This window comes from Diabrotica virgifera, chromosome 1, assembly GCF_917563875.1.
Source record: "Diabrotica virgifera virgifera chromosome 1, PGI_DIABVI_V3a".
NCBI lineage: Eukaryota > Metazoa > Arthropoda > Insecta > Coleoptera > Chrysomelidae > Diabrotica > Diabrotica virgifera.
This window is the reverse complement of record NC_065443.1, coordinates 139,380,259-139,405,398: the sequence shown is the minus strand read 5'-3', so window position 1 is coordinate 139,405,398 and position 25,140 is coordinate 139,380,259. Positions and strand designations below refer to the sequence as shown.

General features: G+C 32.2%; 1 protein-coding gene across 3 annotated transcripts in view; it reads left to right on the top strand.

Annotated features, from left to right (window-relative positions):
• The window catches only part of LOC114333152 (probable histone-lysine N-methyltransferase CG1716), a 79,761-nt gene that overhangs the window by 7,030 nt on the left and 47,591 nt on the right, over positions 1–25,140 (top strand). For all 3 annotated transcript variants that reach the window (XM_050645024.1, XM_050645031.1, XM_050645016.1), the window contains exons 5-12: positions 1,949–3,830; positions 6,426–6,554; positions 7,078–7,223; positions 11,718–11,871; positions 15,036–15,217; positions 18,313–18,488; positions 20,444–20,694; positions 20,758–21,180. In XM_050645024.1, coding sequence (XP_050500981.1) covers positions 1,949–3,830; positions 6,426–6,554; positions 7,078–7,223; positions 11,718–11,871; positions 15,036–15,217; positions 18,313–18,488; positions 20,444–20,694; positions 20,758–21,180 — 3,343 coding nt within the window. The remainder of the gene's footprint in view (positions 1–1,948; positions 3,831–6,425; positions 6,555–7,077; positions 7,224–11,717; positions 11,872–15,035; positions 15,218–18,312; positions 18,489–20,443; positions 20,695–20,757; positions 21,181–25,140) is intronic.

The window sequence follows — 25,140 nt, the reverse complement described above, 5'->3', positions numbered from 1 at the left end:
GACCGGCATTTTTGTATTAGGCTATTATGGAAGAGTCACCTGAAAAATTTTCAGATTGCCTAAAATACCTACTCAAAAATGTCTAACAGCTCTCATGCTGATAGCATAGTAGTATAACCTACCTACAAATATATTGTTGTATAACTATGCCAGAATACATGTTACAATTTCTATATCGGCACTATTAAGTTGTTTTCCTATTATTTAGGGATTTGTTGCTTTTTCCACTGCTCTTTATATATTTTACATAATCAATTTATCCCTTCTCCCATTTATTTTATCTTTTCTCCCATTCTTGCTCTAGTTCTTTATAAGTTACTTTTAGCAGTACTGCCCTATAAACCAATCTATTGTTGCCACTAAGATGCACACAGAGCTGGGCAATACCCGGGTACAAGTACCCGAATTTTGTACTCTGGGTACATTTTGGGTACTCAGTACCCGGTACCCGAGTACATTTTCAATAAAGTACTCGGTACTCTTACCCGTAGCATATGGGTAAAATACCCGGTACCCGCGTTTATTATACGAGTACATTTTCCGAGTACTTTTTGCAAGTATAAACTTGTCACTGCATGTGGGAGAGCAAATTAATAGCAACACGCAAAAACGCCGTTTTCAATATCAGTCCATTCGCAAAGTCAAGCAAACGCCTATTCTCTTATGCTATAATAATTAATAGCCCTTCAAGAAATGCTCTAAAGAAATGATGAAACTTTGAAAAATTAGATATCTTAAAAGCCAATAAAATTAATCAGTGAGTGTGAGTGCGTAAGTGGTGTTATACTGATTACAGTAAAACCTGTGTTACCGGCCACCTACCAAAATCGGCCACCTGTACTTACGGTCTGTTTCAAAATTCCGCAAACCAATTATACATATGTAATACAATATACTATACTCACTTATTTATGACGTACTATCTACGGCCACCTTTATAATACGGCCAAATAATCACAATCACATATTTTTAAAGCCCATTTTATAGAAATTGAATGTGAATGTTAGCCAAAATAATTTTGTTAAAATAATTTTGTCTATTTGTTGATGGAAATTCCCAGTACTATTTATTAGGACCCATTGTATGTACCTAAACAGGAGATTAACCTTCATCTGGTAGATGGTCACAATATAGGTTCTTAAAATCCTATAATAAAATGTCCTAAAAGTGTTGTAAAAGAGAAAGGTTTATTTATAAGTATGATTACAATTCACACAGTTGGCCGAAAAATATGGTGTAAAATCTCAAATTATCAAAGAATATAAAAAAATAAAAGTGGGTTGAACAAAATTCTTTAAAAAAGCTTAACATCAATAGGTTTTTTCCGTAGTATAGTTTTGTTTTATATTAGGATATTAAAGTAGTTTTAGTAGTTTCCGACGTTTCCGTTTATGTATAGAATTATATTTGCTTTTATTAACAAAATAAACAAAGTTCCAATTATCTTTTATGTATTTGTGGACTACAAAAACTGGAAATACCGGCCACCTTTCTATATCGGTCAATAGTTCCTTTATTTTTAGTCGCCATTACTGACAGGTTTTATTGTATTAATCAATGATCAATTTTTAAAATTCTTATTTTTTTTTATTTAAGTTGGAGTTGTACCTACGTTATTTTATGTTTTCATGACTCATAAATAAATATGTTTAGAGAGGCAGAGATAATTATTAAGTACCTTCTTACCTTTTTTCGGGTTCTATATTCAAATGTACCCGAAATAAGTACCCGAGAAATTCGGGTAATTGTACTTTGAGTATTGTACTCTGAGTACTTTTTTTGAGCAATGTACTCGGTACTCTGTACTCGTTCCTCAATTATGAAAAGTACCCGGTACTCTGTACCCGAGTACAATTTATCAGTACCCGGACCAGCTCTGGATGCACATAATTTATATTTGATATGGATTGTAGCAAACTACTACAATAAATTCTGTTTTTTTTTCAGACCAATATCAAATTGAATCTGTCCAGGATATAAACCTTGAAATATCTAAAGATGAGACCTCAGCCTCGACTGGACCAGAAAAAGAAGAGTTCATAATAGAAGAACAAGCTTCGATTCCGTTTGCAGATGATATGATCGTGGATGAGCAACCACTTGAAAAACCGGACATCTTAGAATCCGATAGTAACTCTCAAATATCATCTACAAAAAATTCGTCTGAAGTTAATATCAATGATACTGAAATTTCAGAAGAAAATGCTAGATTTGCAGAAGATCAAGCTGAATTATCTGACGCGAATCAACCAGAAAGTATTGACAGTTTGACTAATAAATATGAAGAGAGCAGCTTGCCCGCCAGTAATGAGCAAAGTGCTGATATGGAATATACAATAGAGGAGCCTATGAAAGCTGAAGAAAATTTAAGTGATGATATAAGCAATTTAGAGCTACAAACTGAAGGAACGGAAGGATCTAATAGCATGGATGCAAAAGTCGAGGAAAACGCCGAATTATTTATAGAAAACAATAAAATAGAAGAAGAAACTAGTCTTCCGTCATTTGTGGAGGATGCAAAAGTTGAAGAAATTGTAGATGTAGAACATAGTAAAATTGAAGAAGCAGAACATAGAAGTGTACTGTTGGATAATGCAAGGGATGAAGGAAATAGTAATATATCTTTCATAGGGGATAATGCAATGGAAGTAGATAGTAGTAATATGTTTTTCAATGAAGATAAACATACAGATGAGCACATTGAAGAATGCGAAAAAATGGACCATAGTGAAAACGAGACTAGTAAAGTTGACGAAGAAAATAATTTAGAAAGCCGAATAGCTGATATGAAATTAGAGGAGAGCCAAGTATCCGTACATAATATAGTTACTAAGACGGAAAGTGAAAAATCTAGCGAAAATAGTTCGCCAAAAAAAGGCAAGTCTAAAGGAACATTAGAAATAGAAAGCAGTGAAGACAACAAAAAAAGTAGTTCTAAAAATAAAAGTACAAGGAGTTCATCGGAAGATAAAAATACGAAATCACCTGAAGTTAAAGCTAAAACGCTGGTACCGATTTCATTATTTCTTGAAGATATTGCCAATATTCCGGTACTTAAAAATAAAAGAAAGCCCAGGTCAAGATCTAAAACAAACGAACCGGTTTCACTTAAACCTGAAAGTAAACCAGTCACTAAACCAACAAAGGCCCAAACCGATAAAGCTACTTTTAAAATGAAAAAGGACACCAAACCAAAAGAGCCAAAAAGTAAGAAGACAACTCCTCAGAAAGAAAAAGATGACAGTAAAGAAGCTGGTAAACTGGGAAAGGGCGACAAGAAAGTCGCAAAATGTGAAGAACCTGCTAAAATCGGCAGTAATAAATCTGAAAGTGAAGCAGATGATGAAAAAGTGAGGAGATCTTCGAGAATCAAATCCATCAGTGTCCTTAATAAGAAAACCACTGGCTGGGGCTTGGTTAAATCAAAATCAGAATCCTCTGTGTTCGAAAGCGACGTTTCAGATAGCAACTCCTTTCAAACTGAGTCAGATAAGAGCACACCTACAGCATCTCCCAAAGTAAATTCAAAGGACCGCAAATGGAAGCCTTTTTCGGACACTCAGTCTCCTACCATCAAGTCAGATAATAAGGTCATGATGCCGTTCAAATCTGCCGTAGATCTCAACAAAAGACCTCATAAAGATCCCGTGGTAGAAGGCAGGCTGAAGCAGTTCGTGCATCTCAAAGAGAATCAATACAGGACCGATAGGATGGTTTGCAAGGAAGCTAAAAAAATGGTTTGTGATTGTTTTTTAACTTCCGAAGAGCTACTTGCTAACGAGTACGGATGCGGGGAAGATTGTCTGAATAGGTTGCTATTAATCGAGTGGTAAGTTTCTCATACTTTATTTATTTATATAGGGTGGGAAAAACTGAAAAATACGTGTTCAATAATTTTCAAAAATCTATCGAATGACAAAAAACACGACCCCCCATTCCACCCCTTAGAGGTGGGGCGGGGGTAACTTTGAAATTTTAAATGGAGACCCCCCTGTTTTTATTTCAGATTTTGATTCCTTACGTAAAAGTAAGTAACTTTTATTCGAGACATTTTTTTGAACTATGGATAGATGGCGCTATAATCGAAAAAATCATTTATCCTGATGTCATAGGTAAATAATAGAAACGGTCTAATATCTCGAGAAATACACTTCAAAAGGAAAAACAAAAAATACGTATTTAATATTTTTCAAAAACCTATCGAATGCCACCAAACACGAGCCCCCACTCCACAACCTGGAGGTGGGGTGGGGGTGGTAACTCTAAAATCTTAAATAGCAACCCCCATTTTTTATTGCAGATTTGGATTCGTCATGAAAAATTAAGCAACATTTGTTCGAAACAATTTCTAGAATTCTTGATAGATGGTGCTAATAAATAGTCTTTTTCCAATTATAGCGCCATCTATCAACAATTCTAAAAAATGTTTTAAATAAATGTTGCTCAATTTTTCATAATTAATCCAAATCTTCAATAAAAAATATATGTTGCCATTTAACATTTTAAAGTTAACCCCCACCCCACCTGTAGGAGGTGGGGTAGAGGGTCATGTTTGGTGTTATTCGATAGGTTTTTGAAAAAAATTAAACACATGTTTTTGGTTTTTCATTTGAAAGTGTATTTCTCGAGATATTAGACCGTTTTTATAATTTACCTATGGTATTACAATAAATTGTTTTTTCCGATTACAGCGCCATCTATCAAGGGCGGATCCAGGACCGATTTTCGGGAGGGGCCATTAACTTTTTTTGGGAAAGGATATTAGGGAGTCTGGGGGTAATTTTTAAAAATTACGGTTACAATGGTGAGTTTTCAGGCACTTTCCATACACTTTTGAGTGCCATAAAAACATTCAAAACTTATCCTTATTAAAGCTAGTACCAATTTCTACACATTTCTTCGGATCCAAGTGCAGTTCTTTCAACAAGTTTAATACTACTTTTCCCAATGCTTCTCATTTCAGACCTTGTTCTTTCCCTCTTTTTTGATTTTCATTTATTTTTATGTTCCCATAAGCGTCAATGAACTTAACAAAGTTTTCACGAATGTTGTTATTGTGTATGTATCACAAATTTAGAAAAAGCTGTTCCACGTGGGATACGTCGGTCATTTCGTCAAATAGGACAGAGTAATAATTTGCACTTTGAACCTGATTCATTATTTGTTCAATTATTTCTTCACGACAACATGTTATCAATTGATATTTGACTAGGCTGCTAATGTATGTCACTCGGGAAGATGCTGTGGATATGTGTTGTTTAAGAGCCTTATCTCCAAATGCGATTTTAAACCTTAACAATTCCCCTCATTGCTAGGTCCAGCATCTTCGTCCAGAAGCAGAAGGCCATCATCACGACGGCCTCTTAGAGGAATATCATCACGATGGCCTTTACTATTGGTGGTAGTCTTTTTCTATTTTCTTGTATCTGTTTAGACCTCTGAGAGTCTATCTGTTTAATGACAGACTTTTGCGAGTACGACAACTTTATAGAAAATCCAGGCCCACTTGAAAGCACTCCATGTGGTATGATGTTTTTTCATGGGTTTGTATGGATCCGTCTTTGCCCATGCGTTTGGCGAAAAATGTTAAAGGTTTCGTGACAAGGCTTTGGGCTGTCATTGTCATCCCTTTATTGTGACCAAATTTTTTATTAGAAAAATAAAATGCAATATTTGCACAACAATCCCTTTTGAATGTGCAAAAGTACTAACCAACTCCTTTGTTCTATAATTGCTGATGACCCAATTAACGCTTCATTTCTTTTTTATTCTTTGTGTGTGTACAGAATATAGAAATTAATACGATTTTGATGGTTGCCAAGGTCGTTCTAATAATTGGTACTTTGTAAAATTATCAACATTTGGGATTTACAAAACATCATAATATGTCATTATTGAAGCTTCTGTTACTGGTTTTGTTCAATTCTACTTCTGAAGACATATTTATCCCCTGTTTTGTAAATAATATACGTGTGTTTGAAACTCAAAAACTTCTATTTTATATATTCTCGGAGGGGGCCATGGCCTCCATGGCCCCCTCCCTGGATCCGCCCTTGCCATCTATGCACAATTTGAAAAAATGTCTCAAATAAAAGTTGCTTACTTTTACATAAGGAATCAAAATATGCAATAAAAACTGGCGGTTTCTATTTAAGATTTTAAAGTTACCCCTCATCCCACCTCTAGGGGGTGGAGTGGGGGATTGCGTTTGGTGTCATTGGATAAATTTTTAAAAATTATTGAAAACGTATTTTTCAGTTTTTCGTTCCGATGTTTAGTTCGCGAAATATTCGACCGTTCCGCTACTTTTGGGACAAGTTAATTATAACTAAGAAATAACGCTAATTTTGGAACTGAATCCCATATTAATTAAATACCTAACTGATTTGTATTGAGTTTAAAATGATAAATCTTTTGTTTTTAGCGGAAGTTTATGTGTTGTTGGAGACAGGTGCACAAACAAAAGATTCCAGAAAAATGCTTTTGCTCCTGTCGAAGTCTTCAATACCGACAAGAAAGGTCTGGGACTTAGAGCTGCAGCTAATATTCCCTTGTAAGTACATTTTTTAATATTTATCTTATTCTTGGATTTATAGTACTATGTTCAAGCCACTTCCATTCATAATTGATAGTTATAATTTGACCAATATAGAATAAAATTAATTACTAAACTTACTAGAAAATTTACTGAGATTGAGTTCAGTAAATAGAGCATACATTGTGTTCTTCTCCCTCGACGACGGTTTTTTACATTTGTGGAGGTCAAGAAAGAGAAGAGAACGATGAACGAAATTTCTTTGGTATAAACTTTTACTGAAAAATTTCTGAGACACCTCGATACTCTAACAACCCGTGATTTTTCCGGGATGCACTTGCATATAGATAAAACTCGTGGTATCATTATGACCAATATTTTTGTGACACCCTGTATATCACTTCCTATAACTTTTTGAAGAACTGTACTTATCATTATACAATGAATTCTTATATTTGTATTGTTTATATTCTGTGAACTGTTAATATTTATAGAAATCAGTACAAATATTTTCATTTTTTTTATTTTCTAAATATTTTAGCGGTGAATTTATATTGGAATACGTGGGAGAGGTCTTGGACAGTGATGAATTTGACAAAAGGGCTGAAGTTTATTCTCAGGATAAAAATATTCATTACTATTTTATGGCTTTGCGAGCTGACGCCATCATCGATGCCACCATGAAAGGTAAATATAATGAATTTTAATCTATTTTATATTTCAAAGTAAGTTATCAATCGAAGTAGCACAGAAAACGACAACAAATATCGTTCCCATACCACCAGATTGACAACAGGTGAAATACTTTCTTTGGTTACAACCTCCCGAGATTTTCAAAAATTATAAATCATACAGGATGTCGAGGAAATTAAGATGAGAGAATTTTAAATAATTCACAACCCATCTGCTCAGCGTGGTAATAGTTCCAACAAGAAAGATTCCTTAGTACTCAACAAAATGGTAAATGAATTAAAATGTATAAACATTTTCAATTTCTTTGCAACACGAAAATACAGCAGCTGCATAATACTCTGGTTAAATCGGAGAGTGCAGGAAGAGTATATACCAGTTTAGGAGGTTTTTTTCATCCTCATCAGTAGTCCCATATCCATAGAAATCGGAGAGAAGAGGATATGGGACTACTGATGAGGAGGAAAAAACCTCCGAAACCGGTATAGACTCTTCCTGCACTCTCCGATTTAACCAGAGTATTATGCAGCTGCTGCATTTTCGTGTTGCAAAGAAATTGAAAATGTTTATACATTTTAATTCATTTACTCTTTTGTTGAGTACTAAGGAATCTTTCTTGTTGGAACTTTTACCACGCTGAGCAGATGTGTTGTGAATTATTTAAAATTCTCTCATTTTAATTTCCTCGGCAGCCTGTGTATGATTTATAATTTTTGAAAATCTCGGGAGGTTGTAACCAAAGAAAGTATTCCACCTGTTGTCAATCTGTTATATGGGAACGATATTTATTGTCGTTTTCTGTGCTACTTCGATTGATAACTTACTTTGTTTTTCGGTAGATGGCTCTAGTACATCCGTGACATTTCGTTCTTTGCAATTCGGAAAGGCCCAAAGTGTGATACCTGGGGAAATCGGAGAGAAGAGGATATGGGACTACTGATGAGGAGGAAAAAACCTCCGAAACCGGTATAGACTCTTCCTGCACTCTCCGATTTAACCAGAGTATTATGCAGCTGCTGCATTTTCGTGTTTGCAAAGAAATTGAAAATGTGTATACATTTTTTTTATTTTATATTTTTTTATACTATACCAGAGATCGAATAATGATAGTCGAATACGTTATAGTTGCCAAAAATTCCAGAGTAAGATTTCCATCGTCAACATAATTTTGCAGCATGTAAAATGGATATCTGTCTCACTAACGTCTTTCCAATTGTCATTAGTAGTAAGCTAGTAGACACGCTGCGAAATATGTAGATTACGAGATTCATCATGAACCCCATGGGACTAGCCCCGTGTGATATTTTTTTTTGTTTCCCAAAGTACCTAAAGCCGAACTTGAGTGGACAAATTTGATAATGTGGAATCAGTGAAAGCAAAAGTAATAGAGGTTATCAGAAAATTGACAGAAGCGGACTTAAATAACTGCATTTATTAATGAAAAATTCGAATGGAGCACTGTAGGTATCGGTCAGGAGAGTATATTGAAGGAAATATACAGTCGGAAAAATGAAAGAATAGGGCTTTTCATCGATTGTCATTTGTTTCGAGCTTCTGTCAGATGTTGTATAATCTGTGTATAATATTAATATACACAGATTATACTAAATATGACAGAAGCTCGAAACAAATGACTGTGAATGAAAAGCCCTATACGCTGTGAGCTCGTACGTAGAGGGGGTATTTACAAATTCGCGAGCGCCAGTAGTGGCAAGTCTGTAAACGTTTACCGGAAAATTGACATAAATGTCAAAGTGATTAATTTAAAATTAAAATTAAAAACATTAATTATAAAAAATATTAGTTGGTCAAAGCTGTGGTATATATTTTTACCTTAAATATACTTACGTTTTAAATACTGAATTTAAGTTTTTTTAATGTTCCGTAATATGTAATTATAAATTAATCTTAGCGCCATCTACACGATAATTGTGAAAGTATCCGAAGTAAGAAATTTATATTTTATCAATAGAACGTCAAAATGATTAGCAAAATCTTAAAAAAATCGATTACAATTTAATTACTTTTTTGCGTTGTAAATATTAAGCAATAACAATAAAATAATAAATTTAAAAATTACCAGTGAAAGTTGAATTAGTAGTCCGCTAGGAGCGACACCAGCGAAGCTCAGAGCGTATACCCATGAACGATCACATCAATCACTTATTTTGTATTTGCTGTCTTTTTCTATAAATAACAAACGTTTGTTTTAGAAAAAGACAGCAAATACAAAATAAGTGTATGATGTGATCGTTCATGGGTATTCTTTCATTTTTCCGACTGTATTTATATAATATACTGTAATTAGTGATAGTACATTCACTCAAGTATTTCATCTCGCAACTCTAAAGGCCTTCATGGATTTGTTTGAAATTTTGAAAGTAGCTCAAAAATTATTCAAGTAACAAACCTGACTTGGCGCCAATGTATGCTTCCACTCCGGGGGTGAATGCCACCCTTTCTCGGGGGTGGAAATTTAAAATTTTAAAATGACACCGGGTATCGATAGAGAATTGAATTTTATGAAGAAAATTTAGAATACAATTTTTTACTTAACTTACTAATTTCTGAGTTATTCGCGATTGAAGATTTAAAAAAACACACGTTTTTCAATAGTTTTTCGCGAATAACTCATTACGCATTTCCTGAAAATTACGCATTTTCAGGAAAAAATCATCCTTATTAAAATTGAAACTTATAAAAAAACAAAGAAACTAGTCAGTTTTGATTAAATTTTTTAGATAATTTAAACAACTTATTGAGTCGTTGAAAATGAATTTTTTGTTTATTGTAAATTTATGCAAAGATTTGAGCTCAAATAACGGAAAATGATTCATTTTCATAGAAAATGTTAATAAACATTTTTAAAGTAATTTTTTAGACCTTCAAAATAAGCTTTGATAAAAGCGTCTAGCAAGAAAATTAAGCAAGTTATGACGAAAATTAATCAAATACCTCGAATTTATAAAAGAAAAAATTAATATTAATCGTAGCCTATGTAAAAATTAACTTTATTTATGTGTCGAAAACATGTTCCAAAAGTTTGAATTATTTAGAACAATTACATTGTGAAAAAACTTGCTTCAAGTAATTTTCTTTTTTTTTTCGATTTTTCAAAAAATACGTTATTTTTTCAAAATATCTCAAAAACTATTAGATTTATGAAAAAAGTGTTCTGACCAAAAATTTAGCTTTTTTTTACTGAAAATTTTGCTTTTTTAACTCACGTAGCTTATAAATTAAGCGAGATAAGCGTTTAAATAAAGTATTGATTTCAATGCAAAGGGAGCGTCTTTTTAGCCATTTAAAATTAAAATTCTCTGAACAAAAGGGTCTAAAGATTGCAACTCTCATGATCTTATAGCTTATGAAATTCCCTACAAAATTATGCGAAAGTGAATGCAAAAAGCTTAAAGGGAAGCCGAGTTATTGTTAAAAACCAAATACATTTTTCTAGAGATAATGTTTGAAAATTACGGAGCGTCTAAATTTTGATGTTTTTGAGAATTTGTTCTTTTATACATGCAGTGTCTGCTATGTATTTACATATTGGGCAACAATACTCTCAATTTTGCTGATTGGGGATGGACAAAAGTGAATGGCACTTTGGTACCAAACAAAATGACGGATATTCCTGCACCAGAAGAACTAGTTAAAATGATATATTCGATTATATATTTAAATAATATATATTTTTTCTATTTAAGATCGAAAATAAAATGATTTCATAATCTCAGCCATTTTTTAAATAACTGTATGAGGGGTAGTTTTTAAGAGTAGTTACATATAAAAATATAGAACTATTAGTTACATTGTAAAAAAAGCCAACAAAAATTTAACATGTTTAAACACATTGATGTCTATAACTGCTTCCATTTATTAATTTTCAATTTTTTCCAATTTCAAAATATTAATTTTCAAGTTTCATTCTTAGAGGTGGTTTTTGCTGGTTGAATTATTAAAAAAATTAAGTGTCATATTTCTTGTATTTAAAGGAAATAAATTCTCCTATTACGATCCAAAATAATAAAAATCCATGTTTCTTAACCATATTTTTGAAATAATCATTGTATGAGGGATTGTTTTTAAGCGTTGGTGAGCTATAAAATATCAAAATATTAAAGTCATGATTCAAAACAATCAACATTTTACATATTTGTTTTTTCAATTTATTGGAGTAAGGGGTAGTTTTCACGATTTTCAAGAAATCGATGGAGGCAATTGGAATTGCGAGGTTTGGATCCATTTTAAGCTTGAATGATTGAACGCTTAAATAATAAGATTATAAAGCAATCTTAACATTATTTGTACAATCTGTCAAAAATAATTTTTGGTAATAATTTTGGTATCAATTTTACGGCCATATCACGCTGACGTAAACGGTTTCGCCCGACATAGTCAAGTAGTGTTTACTGTGGTTTTGGATGGGTGACCGCTTAGTAACACCCCATGTAGTTGCCGTGCCTTACTTTTTTAAAAAAAATTTTTTAGGAAACATCTCCAGGTTTATCAATCACTCCTGCGATCCAAATGCGGAAACACAGAAGTGGACTGTTAACGGTGAGTTGAGGATTGGGTTTTTTAGTACCAGGACGGTCTTGGCAGGCGAGGAAATCACTTTTGATTATCGGTTCCAAAGATATGGGTAAGTACCTTTACATACGAACAGTATTTAAAAAAGATTAGAAATTATAAATTAAAGACAGTTAAGATTTCATCGTTTTCGGAGACCACCGCCATCTTTTTTACATACGTTTTCTTTTAGAGCACACTACAGGCTGTTCTGAAGAAACCAAGAAGTTGAAATGTACGTAAACAGATGGTGGTGGTCTATGAAACGAAATTATATCTTAACTGTCTTTCATTTACCTTCGTTCTTCTCACGAATTGAGTACTAGGAATCAAATGTTTCAGAAAAACCTAAGTTTTCAATCTAATAGCTCATAAAACAACACTAAATATTACTCTACATCCCACCAGATTGAAAGCAATGGGAACATTCTCTGGTTACACCTCCGAGGCTTCTAAAATTTGCAAGCCATAACGGATGCTGAGACGAAAGAAGGTGAGGGAATTTTACAATTTGTAATTCACGTCCCATCTGCTCAATCGGCTGTAGTTTCTTGTTGCAACGAAATGGAAAATGGTTATTCATTTTTTATTTACATGTTTACTCTAATTGGAGTACGATGGGAACCATTCTCGTTAAAACTTTACTGCGCTGAGCAGATGGGACGTGAATTATAAATTGTAAAATTCCCTCATCTTCTTTAGTCTCAGCATCCGTTATGGCTTGCAAATTTTAGAAGCCTCGGAGGTGTAACCAGAGATGGTTCCCATTGTTTTCAATCTGGTGGGATGTAGAGTAATATTTTTAGTGTTGTTTTATGTGCTATTAGATTGAAAACTTAGTCTTTTGCTAACAATTGCCGCTAGGGCATCCCTGCCATTTCGTTCGTTGCAATCCGTAACTGCACGCCGGGGTTTGTCCTGGTTGGGTCGGAGAGAGCAACATATGTGCCTCCTGATGAGAGACTAATAAGTTTCGAAACCGGTAGAGGTGCTTGCTGCACTCTCTGATTGAACTAGAATATGATGCGGCTGTAGTTTCATGTTGCAACGAAATTGAAAATGGTTATTAATTTTGAGAAATCTTTTAGATTTCTTAAGTCGGAAATTTATTAAAAATGGTTGATTAGAAATTATCTTTGAGGTTTGATTTTTTTGTTACAATTTGAATTTTATAAAAAGGAGACGACGCAAAAGTCTCTTCTATGATGATTATGAATTTTTTAAAATCATTATTATTTGTAATATTTTCAATTTGATTTTACTTTTTGTTTTTTACATTTGTGGGTCCATTATGTGTATAATACAGAGAGCTTGTGCTAGAGCCTTTTTATTGTTATTGAAATATTCTCTACTGTATGTTGAATGTGTCTATTATGTAGAATAAAAAAAGCTTTATACATGCACACAGGGTCCTGGGGAGGTAGGAAATGACCGGAAAATAGAATTCCTCAAATTAGTCACCAAAAAATGGAAAATTAAACATGTTTAGGGCTAGGGCATCTAAAGTTTCTGAGAAAATTGAGTATGTATATCTGTACTGAAGATTTGGCAGGTATATATAAAGTTCCAAAGATAAAGCAGTTTATACACTTTCCAACTGTAATGAAGACCTGCTGGCTGTTCTCAGGAACATTTTAACCGTTAATACTTCTCCATTCCTCTTCATACTAGTAATAGATCATTGATAAGTCTCCGAGAAAAACAAAAAAGCTAATAAAGGCAAGAGCTAGGGGAAACAGACGCATAGTTGAATTAGAGGAAGATATTAAAACTGTAGAAAGCTTCACATATTTGGGAGTTCCATTAAGCACGGAGGGAAGAGAAGAACTAGACATTCAAACAAGAACAGTAAAGGGAAACAAATCATATTTTGCACTCGCCCATATGCTCCAAAAACACACACTGGAGATAAAAAATCAGGCTGTACAAAACTATTATCAGGCCAATAGTATGTTATGGATGTGAGACATTTGAAAGAAAAGTTCTAAGAAAGATTTTTGGACCTATTAACGAAAACGGAGTTCGGAGATAACAAATAAATTTATGTTGTACGAACTGACACAGATTTTTTCTCTGCACCGCTTTTAGAATATTCAGCTTTATACAGGGTGTAACAAAAATACAGGTCATAAATTAAATCACATATTCTGCGACCAAAAATAGTTCGATTGAACCTAACATACCTTAGTACAAATATGCACATAAAAAAAATTACAGCCCTTTGAAGTTACAAAATGAAAATCGATTTTTTCCAATATGTATATTGAAAACTATTAGAGACTTTTTATTGAAAATGGACGTGTGGTATTCTTATGGTACGGACATCTCAAAAAAATAATAGCAATGAAATTTTTACACCCCATAAAAATTTTATGAGGGTTTTGTTCCCTTAAACCCCCCCAAACTTTTGTGTACGTTCCAATTAAATTATTACTGCGGTACCGTTAGTTAAGCACAATGTTCTTAAAACTTTTTTGCGTCTTAGTATTTTTTCGATAAGTCCGTTTTTATCGAGATGCGGCTTCTTTTTTAATATGCTTACATAAAAATTTTATGGGGGTTTTGTTCCCTTAAATGTTTGTGTACATTCCAATTAAATTATTATTGTGGTACCATTAGTCAAACAAATTATTTTTAAAACTTTTTTGCCTCTTAGTATTTTTTCGATAAACGATTTTTTATTGAGATATTAATATGTTTTAAAATATACCTAAAAAATGTAAATTCACAGTAAATGTTCAAATTATTACCAGGTCTCTTTAATTTACCATGTAAAAATTTGTGTTGGATTTTACAAAAAATGTTTTGACATGTTTGACAAATGTTTGACAAAAAAGTTTTAAAAATATTTTGTTTAACTGATGGTACCACAACAATAATTTAATTGGAACGTACATAAATATTTGGGGGGGTTTAAGGAAACAAAACCACCATAAAATTTTTATGGGGTGCACAAATTTCACTGTTATTTTTTAAGATGTTCCTACCATAAGAATGCCACGTGTCCATTTTCAATAAAAAGTCTCTAATAGTTTTCAATATATTGAAAAAAATCGATTTTTATTTTGTAACTTCAAGGGGCTATAACTTTTTTTATGTGCACATTTACACTAAGGTAAGTTAGATTCAATCGAACTATTTTTGGTCCCAGAATATATGATTTAATTTATGACCTGTATTTTTGTTACACCCTGTATTTATTATATTTCTATTAACAATTTTTGTTATAAAATATAGCAAAGAAGCCCAAAAATGCTATTGTGGCGCAGGTATTTGCCGAGGTTGGCTTGGCGAACAACCAGATTCTGATGAAGAAGAGGAAGAAGAGGAGGAGGAGGAAGAAGAAGAAGTTGAAGAAGCTAAACCAATTCTACCTGAGCTTCCTCTACCAGATAAAACCGGAATATTGGAAATACCTGGTAACTTAATCTAAATGATAAAAAAGCAGTTTGTTTATGAGTGGGGTTTGTTATGGGAAGTAATGACAAAAGACTTACTAAATAATACAAATTAAAACTTTTTACGTTGGTAAAACTACACAATGACTTTATTCTTCTTCGTTTAGTACCATTTCTCAATTTGGCAATATCAAATTGGCAGTACAGTCGAAGCCGCCTATTAGAGTACCGGTTATAGGAATATCCCGGTTTGTGGAACATAAATTCGAGGTCCCGAGACGTTTCCATTTAGTCCTTAATAAATTTATCCGAATACGTATTAATAAAACAATACCGCTTATTCGAATATTTTTCAGATCAACGAATAAATTTTTACCTACAATTTCGAATTTCTTAAAAATTTAAATTATGTCTTGTGTTATGGTTTCCCGCCAAGGGCTTCGAAGGTCTGTAGTGCTGTTTTATTTATATTATTTGGGTTTGTCAGATAGGTAATAAATATTTTATTGCGTTGTTATGAGTGCCAATTCAATCGTTTACCGACAAATTCAGTCGTAAAATAATTTTCTTTGTCTACAAACTATACATATTGCCACCCAGTTGCCTGTTATAAAATTTTTAAAAAACACTTCACCCATCCTAATCGCTTGTAAAGTTATAAAACGTTTTCGGGATGGCCAAACCATTGTAAATTTTTCTAATTTTTATAATTCAGAGCAACAAAAGTAAGTGACTAGTATTTTATGTAACAAAAAAACAAGCTACAATTACCGATTATTATCAAGACTAAATAAGTAATTTTCTTATTAAGTATATTATGTATTTTAATAACGAAAATATTTACATAATCTATATATTGCATACATTTCATATTAATTACTGTATGCATCCACATAATATAATGTAATTTGGGTTTTTAATAAATACATTACGCTATTGTATTATTGACCTAAAAAGACCATATTATTATAACCATATACATTACATATTAACATAGTATGTACTATTAGTACGTATATTCGGTACACTTATTACAGCTAGCCACCAATGATCGGTTATTAGAATATCCCGGTTATAAGAATATTTTTGCTTGGCACGAAGGCTATTCCAATAAGCGGGTTCGACTGTAATAACTTTGTTTGCGGCAGCTCGAAATAGATTAGCAGATGTCTCTTGATACCACTCGACAGATTTCGAAGCCAAGATGTTCTTCCTCGGCCTGGTCCTCCCTTTCCGGCGATCTTGCCATGTATTATAAGGTGTAGAAAGTTATACATCTCTGGATGTTTCATTAAATGGCCGAAATATTGTAAAATTTTTATTGTTTTTGGTATATCTGTGCTCTTTTTCATTCAGTGTAAAACTATTTCATTTATTATGTGATCAACTCACCTTATCCACAATATTCCTCAGTAGATTCACATCTCAAAGGTTTCAATTTTTTCATTAGTATCACTGTAATGGTCCAGCTCTTCATACCATACAGCAATGTGGAGAATATGTAGCAGCGTATCTTATAGTTACAAAACTTTCTTTTCTATGATCTTTTAGGCACTAATGTTTAGTTTTAGTTGACTTTATTTATTTTTAATAATTTACTTCTAAACAAAGGAAAAACACTGAATTTATATCTTTTATTTTACAAACTACGATATCCAATTTATTTATTACACTAAATCTAATACTTTATCTACATAATTACAAACTCAAAAATATACCGCACCCGATACATGTCCAAGTACACCGAGGTATTCAAATTCACAACTAACTGCTAATTTCAAAATCCCTCTTATTTATACAATGCTTAATAATCTCGACACTGGCGAAGCGTCCATGTAACCATTGTTACCATTGGTAACCACTGTTACCATTGGTAACAGTTAAAAATCTTGCAATAAATATTTTATGACTGTTGTGAAATAATTCCATTTATATTTTTTACCAACAGAAATATTTGTTAATAGTACCTAATTCAGTAAATAGCCAACTAGACGCACGAAAATATTGGCGAGATATATGTGAATCCATTGCACTTTGTTATATGCTGTTACCAATACTGGCAGTGGTAACGCAGGAGAAACCTCGCTATCGCTCGGGACTAGCTCGTTTCTGAAAATTTTGAAGGAGCGACGGCTCTGTTAGAGCGACGGCGGGCACGCTGTGTATATCAGTATTGTCACCATTTTGAGGATTGGTAACATTAGTTTAGTACCTATTACAGATTACAGTGTGCGTGCATTTAAACATGGAAGATTGTTGCTACATATTGCGTAATTGATCAACTACTTGAAAAGTTATTTTGAAGAAAAAAAAATGATATTATTGAAAATGGAAGAATTAAAATATAAACAATAGTTTTCAAAATCTATTCTTTTTCCTACTTCTTTTTATGTTAATTTTATGGTAGAATAATATGTTTAGTTTGTTTATTATTTATTGTTATACCTGTTACATATACATAATTACATACATATAATTTGGGAATAGTGATCTGTTTAATTTTATCCCACAGGATTGAAAACAAATACTTATATTTGGAGGTTCAAAATATTTTTTTAAATAAGATTTTTTTACATCTGTTTTGGTAACACTTTAGAAAAAGTCACGCGTCGCCACTGAATCTCGAATACAAAAGAATTATCCAGAATAAACGAGTATTTACATAACAACTTAAAGCACGTAAAATCGAATTAACTAGTACAATAACAAAAGAACAATTATTAGAAAAAGGTATGTAAACAACTCGATCGAGATCTTTCGATAAATTAGGGTCCCTCATAAATCATTGTATAAAAAAGGTTACTTGGTAAACATCTTCGGCGTCTGTTAGTCCGGGAGCTGAAAACAGTCGGGTGACATAATTATGTCACATTATTTAAGCCTTTTTCTTCTTGACCTATCCATCTTCTGCTCGGTTTTCCTATATCTCTCATTTCCTCAACTTCTAACAGCTGTATTCTTCGTCTGATATAGTTCTCATTTCTTGGACTAATTGTTATAAATAAATTGATTAGTAATAATTATACCGATTAAAGGAAACTCACTCAATCCCAACTGCTTTTTTAAGACTTACTCCATATATAAGATTTATATTGTTCTATTTATTGGCTTTATAGTTCCAGCAGAAGTTAAAGACGAAGAAAAAGTGGAAGGTGTTCCGGAAATTCCGAAAGATAATGAAGCCGCCAGTATACAAGAAACTCCTCAAATTGTTACAGAGATCAAGCCAAAACCTGCCAAGAAAAAACTCCAGAAGAAGAAACCGAGAATTGAAATGTTCGAAGAAGTAGATGTAAGTAAAATTTGGAAACTCTTATGTCTAAATATTATATATTTGTAGTACAGAAAAGAGAGACGTTCTCACAAACAATTTATTTTACAACTGAGGACTGGTTTCGCTGTCTACACTTTGCACAGCATCTTCAGGTCCCGGTTAAAGTAAAATTAAATGCTACAAACAACAAAAAACCAGAGTTAGTTAAGTGGTCTGGTTTAAATCAAAAGTTAATGATAAAGCCAATATCAAAGTACAAATATTTATGCATACATATAAATACCCACATGTACGTACGTATGGTGTGTAACCCTCACACTCACATACATGCACGCATTCATATGCAGTGATAACAAAAGTATGTCAAGTATAAGATATATATTTACTTTCCGGTATAAGAGAAGAATATAGTAGTATTCAATATCATACTATTTCTCTGCACTTTGCTAAAAGGAGGTTTGGTAGAGGGATATATTTGAATGTAATATATTAACAAAACATTGGCAGGATCTTGAGGGGATTAGTAAGAAAACACGACATTAAACCGAGAAACGAAAAATTGTTAGTTACATATATATAAAGTGATGTTATTTTTAATTAATTGTGTAGATTTTATTTATACATATAGGATTATTAGATGTTGTTCAGGATGTTCAAGAACTTATAGGTGTAAAATTGGGTGTGCAATTTTTTAGACAAGATTGGTCAGATATGCTATAGTTGTGATCTAATTGTGAAAATTTGTTTGATTTGTTTGAAAAAATTGAAATTGAAAAATTGAACAATAGTAATTTGCTAATTTTTTGTATATTAAAAGTGTCAATCAATAAAGTCATTAATAACTAATTTAGACTTTGTAATGATAAATTATCGTTACAAAGAAACCTTTTAATTCAACTCAACCAGGTAATGTTTTCAAAAATTTTTAAAATAATTTTAACCTACTCAATTTATTAAATTCAACAGATATTAACAGAAATGAAAGATTTTTTCATTTATTATTTTTTCATATATTACTTTTTCAACTTTTTTAGTTATATTCCATAAAGTTTCATTGCTCTACAGATAATTATAACTTTATATTACAATAAATTTAATATCACCTACTGCATTACCTATACACTTGACTTTAATTCTGAATTAGCTATTAATAATTTTATTGATTGACACTTTTAATATAAAAAATTTTAGCAAATTACTATTGTTCAATTTTTCAATTTCAATTGTTTCAAACAAATCAAACAAATTTTCACAATCAGATCACAACTATAGCATATCCGACCAATGTTGTCTAAAAAATTGCACACCCAATTTGACATCTATAAGTTTTTGAATATCCTGAACAACATCTAATAATCCTATATAAATAAAATCTACACAATTAATTAAAAATAACATCACTTTATATATAACTAACAATTTTTCGTTTCTCGGTTTAATGTCGTGTTTTCTTACTAATCCCCTCAAGATCCTGCCAACGTTTTGTTAATATAATACATTCAAATCTATCCCTCTACCAAACCTCCCTTCAGCAAAGTGCAGAGAAAAAGTATGATATTGAATACTACTATATTCTTCCCTTATATCGGAAAGTAAGTATATATCTTATACTTGACATACTTTTGTTATCACTGCATATGAATGCGTGCATGTATGTGAGTGTGAGGGTTACACACCATACGTACGTACATGTGGGTATTTATATGTATGCATAAATATTTGTACTTTGATATTGGCTTTATCATTAACTTTTGATTTAAACCAGACCACTTAACTAACTCTGGTTTTTTGTTGTTTGTAGCATTTAATTTTACTTTAGCCGGGACCTGAAGATGCTGTGCAAAGTGTAGACAGCGAAACCGGTCGTCAGTTGTAAAATAAATTGTTTGTGAGAACGTCTCTCTTTTCTTTACTACAATACTAAGGACACACACATGCAACCCAATCATTATTATTATATATTTGTTTTTTAGCACTTAAATGAAGAAATAGAGATGTTGGTTACCACTGGATTGAAAAATCAAGCTCATACTCTCAAATTGAGCAGATTGATGGTGCGATCTAAAGAACCTCAACAGAGAGCGAAACTCTTACGTGTTTTGCGAAGAGGAGAGCTACCTTGTAGGAGGTTGTTCTTGGATTATCACGGTCTTCGTTTAATGCATGGATACATGATCGATGCTCAGCAGTTGGTATTAACAAACAAACAATTTGAATCATTGAGGTATGTTTGACTTGATTGACATCGTTACACTAGCTTATAACAATCTTTTTGGTGTTTTTCCAGATTGGAAATGCTTCAAACACTAGCAGTACTGCCCATTCCTAATAAATCGATGCTTCAAGATAGCAAAGTTATTTCTACTGTAGAAAAATGGGCCACCAGTAAGTCTTTAACTTCGCCGCTCGATTCCGAAAGCAACTCACCAAAAACAGAAACGGACTCTAACGGTAAACAAGAAATCAAAGTGCCAGTGAAAGATGAATTGGTTTCGGACAAGACCATCCAAGATCAAGAGGAAGAAATCAAATTCTTAGCCAGCAAACTCTTGGAGGAGTGGAAGAATCTGAAAGAAGTTTTTAGGATACCGAAGAAAGAGCGTATAGAGCAAATGAAAGAGCACGAAAGGGAAGCTAATAAGAAATATAATATGCAGACCAGCCATAACACTTATGGTGGTGACGAAGATAAGGACAGGAAAGCCGATAGGTATGTGACTATTTATTAATTATTGATTTTGTTATTATAATTGATGGATTAAATCATACTCCTCTATTAAACTACATTAACCTGACCACGCAGTAAGGCCTGTAGTTTCTTTTTATACGGCTCCGTCATATAAATTTTCAAAAAAACTGTCAGATATTATACACTAAATTTTCTCCTAAATTCACCGTAAAAAATACACTAGAACTAGTTGATAAAATACAACATTTTCAATTGTCCAACAACTCCAGACTAATTTCATTTGACGTAAAAATCTTTTTCCTAGTGTTCCTCCAACAGAAACTTTTGTTTTAGTTAAGAATCTTTTAAACCATAATAGTACAAATCCGATCATTGCATTTGAAATTTTACAACTTCTTGAAATTTGCATAAATCAAGACTATTTTGAATTCAATAATCAAATATACACAAACAACAGTGCAGGACTTATTATGGGTAATCCTCTAAGCCCATTGCTATCAGATATATTCATGAACCAGCTTGAAACAACAATTTCTAAACATCCCATATTTAAACAGTTCTTATATTGGTGGAGACACGTGGATGATATGCTAGTATGCTTTACAGGAACTAACAGGCAACTTGACCAATTCCTATCATACATTAATTCACTTAATAGTAATATTGAGTTTACAATAGAAACAGAACAGAATAAGTTCATAAACTTTCTAGATGTAACAATTACCAGACTACACAACAAACATGAGTTCTCTGTATATCATAGACCTACCCATACTGATACAACTATACACAATTCATCATCCCATCCTACACAACACAAATTAGCAGCCTACCATAGCATGATACATAGACTGACAGAAATTCCCATGTCAAAAAATAACTTCGAGATAGAACTGAACATCATTAAACAAGTAGCAGTAAACAATGGCTATAACGAACAAACAATTAACAAAATTTTAAACCAAAAACTCCATAAGAAAGCCCTGAAATTAGTTTATCCACCACCACAGAAAGATTCCAGTACCTTCTGCTCTATCACATATACTGGCAAGATAACAACAAAAATAGCCAGATACATAAAAAAGAAATGAATAACACCAGCTTTCAGAACTAACAACAACTTAAGCAAATATATTAAGAACAATAAGAGCCGAAAGAGAAAACAACTACAGAGTGGTGTAGTCACATAGTGGTAATAAATTTTGTGGAAGTATAGGAAACGAACGTTTTCAGTGTTTTATTGTTAGATTTTGTTATTGTTTGGGGTGTTTTAACAAGTTTTTCATCTTTAATTTTGTCATATAAACACTGTACTGGATAACTCGCTGGATTACTAAACTAGAATAATGTGAACCAGGCATTACTGACGTTTATCAACTGATACTTTATGGACCAGTCCCTACTAATAATTTAAACGTCTCTCGAAAGTCTGAATCATGTTTTTGACTATTTTCTATTTCAAGTATTCCAAACCATGGTATATCTTTCATAAAGGCAGTTTTTATGCCATAATAATACATAAGGGTGTTATATATTCTCGTATCTTGTTTCGGTAGAAAACCTCTGAAGAACCTCTAAGTTGATTAGGGGAAGATCGAAATATTAGCTTATTATCCCTTGATTCTAGAAGCTTCCTCTTTTTGTTTGTTAGCTACTTTTTTTTGGTAAAAAGTACCTAAAAAAAGTATAAAGTACATAACTTCATAAATACTCCCTGAAAATGTCAAATTGATCGGTGAAAAATTACCGGAAATAAAGATGTTGAATATCCCTACCTTCGGATCGCTTTGCAGCACCTTTGCGCTAGCGCGCTTGAGCGTAGTGAGAAACGTTCAACAGCTGTTCACCTACTCTTCTGTAAATTACTCCGCGATTCAAAAACATATTTCGGTATTTTTTGATGTGAGAGGTGGCATTCGGATTTTTACAGATAAAGTTAGGTGACACCTTCAGTAATAATAATTGACTTATGCTCCTTCTCAAATATGCCCGGAACATTAATATAAAAATTAAAATATTTAAAAATTTCGAAAAACATCGATTTTTTTCTGCTTTCTTTGCTTATAACTTTAAAACGGTTCGTTTTGGAACAAAGTCGTAGAGAAATAAAATAAAGATAATTGAATTTTGTATGATATACGACTGGTCAAGAATGTCTTAAGGTATTACCTTTTCTGCAATATAGCAATAAATACAAAAAAAGGGGACAAAATACGTCTGTTGTTATTCAATGTTTCTTAACCACTTTGGTGGCACTAAGAACCTTAGTAATTCGCTTAGAAAATTCTTATAACTTACTTAAATGGTCTACCAATTTTCATTAAAATCGACCTAATAGATTTTGCATAATAAATTTGCAATGTAAATGTTTTTAAAAAAGTTCAAATTTTTTAAAATCTTTCTGAACAAAAAGTAGACCATTTAGAAGTTGGCTAATTTTTTTACATATAAAGAGGTGCTCTACCTATCTAATACACTTTACAGAATTAAAATCGGATTATTTAAGGGGCCTCGGCAATGTTTTAAAATTATAAACAATTTTTTGACTTATAAACAAATAGCTTTGTTTAATAATAAAAAAATTAATTTTTAGCAATGCAAACAATTAAAACCGGTATAATTTGACCCTAACTTTCAAATGCTGTCAGCAGAACTGCTATTTTATTTTTTAATCAAAAGTTATTCTCGTTCAAAAATTGCAATTTTTCGATTTTTTGAATGTTCCACCGCGTTTATCTCGAAAACTATGCATCCTACGAAAAAACTTGTAAGAACATTTTTTGCTTAGAATTAGGTACCCAAGAAATACAAAAAAATGTTTTATTTTGCGAAAAATCGATGATATATAATTCCTCAAGTTCTTTGTTTATAACAATCTTATCGACATCCGGATTAACTGTTACCCAAAAAATTCGTGTTCTACTACGGGTCAAAATACATAAAAAAAACTTGGGTAAGTCCATCTAAATAAAGGAGCCCGTAGCACCCCCTCCTGGACACAACACTAATTTATTTATAAGCCAAAAAATTGTTTATAACTTTAAAACATTGCTGAGGCTGCTTAAATAATCCGATTTCAATTCTGTAAAGTGCATTAGATAGGTGGCGTGCTTCTTTATATGTAAAAAATTGACAAATCTTTGTATGTTCTAGTTTTTGTTGTGCAAGATTTTTTAAAATTTTAATTTTTAAAAAAAAGTTTAGATTGCAAAATTATCATGCAAAATCTAGTAAGTCAATTTTAATGAAATTTGGTGGACGGTTTTAGCACATTACAAAAATTTTCTAAGCGAATTAGCAAGGTTCCAAGTGTAACCTAAGTGATGGAAAAACATTGAATAATGACAGGCTTGTTTTGCCCCCTTATTTTATATTTATTGCTATTTTGCAGCAAGGGTGTTAAATTAAGACATTTTTAACCAATCGTATCTGATAGAAAATTTAATTATCTTTGTTTTATTCCTGTACGACTTTGTTCCAAAATGAACCGTTTTAAAGTTATAAGCAAAGAAAGTAGAAAAAAAAACAAAATTTTTTGAAATTTTTAAATATTTTGTTTTTTTATTAATGTTCCGGGCATATTTGAGAAGGAGCATAAGTCAATTATTATTAACGAAGTTATCACTTAACTTAATCCGCAAAAATCCGAATGCCACCTCTCACATCCACCTAAAAACAGATCCTTCCTGGTCTAAACGCATTTTCACAAAACTGCTTTTTTCAAAGACGCTGGACATGGCAACTGAAAAACCACTCTAACGATCCATCTGAAATTTTTTTATAGATCTTTAGACATTTCGAGAGGTAACTCTGTCGAGATATTTTTTGTTTTAAGCTTCTTTTTTGTTTAACAATAATAAATATGTTGATTTTCACCCCATTTTTATAAAATATTTCGTTATTTTGACTTCTCAGTGATACCAAAAAGTTAATAATCGTTAAATCTAGAAAATCTCGACAGCGTTACCGCGAGAAACTTAT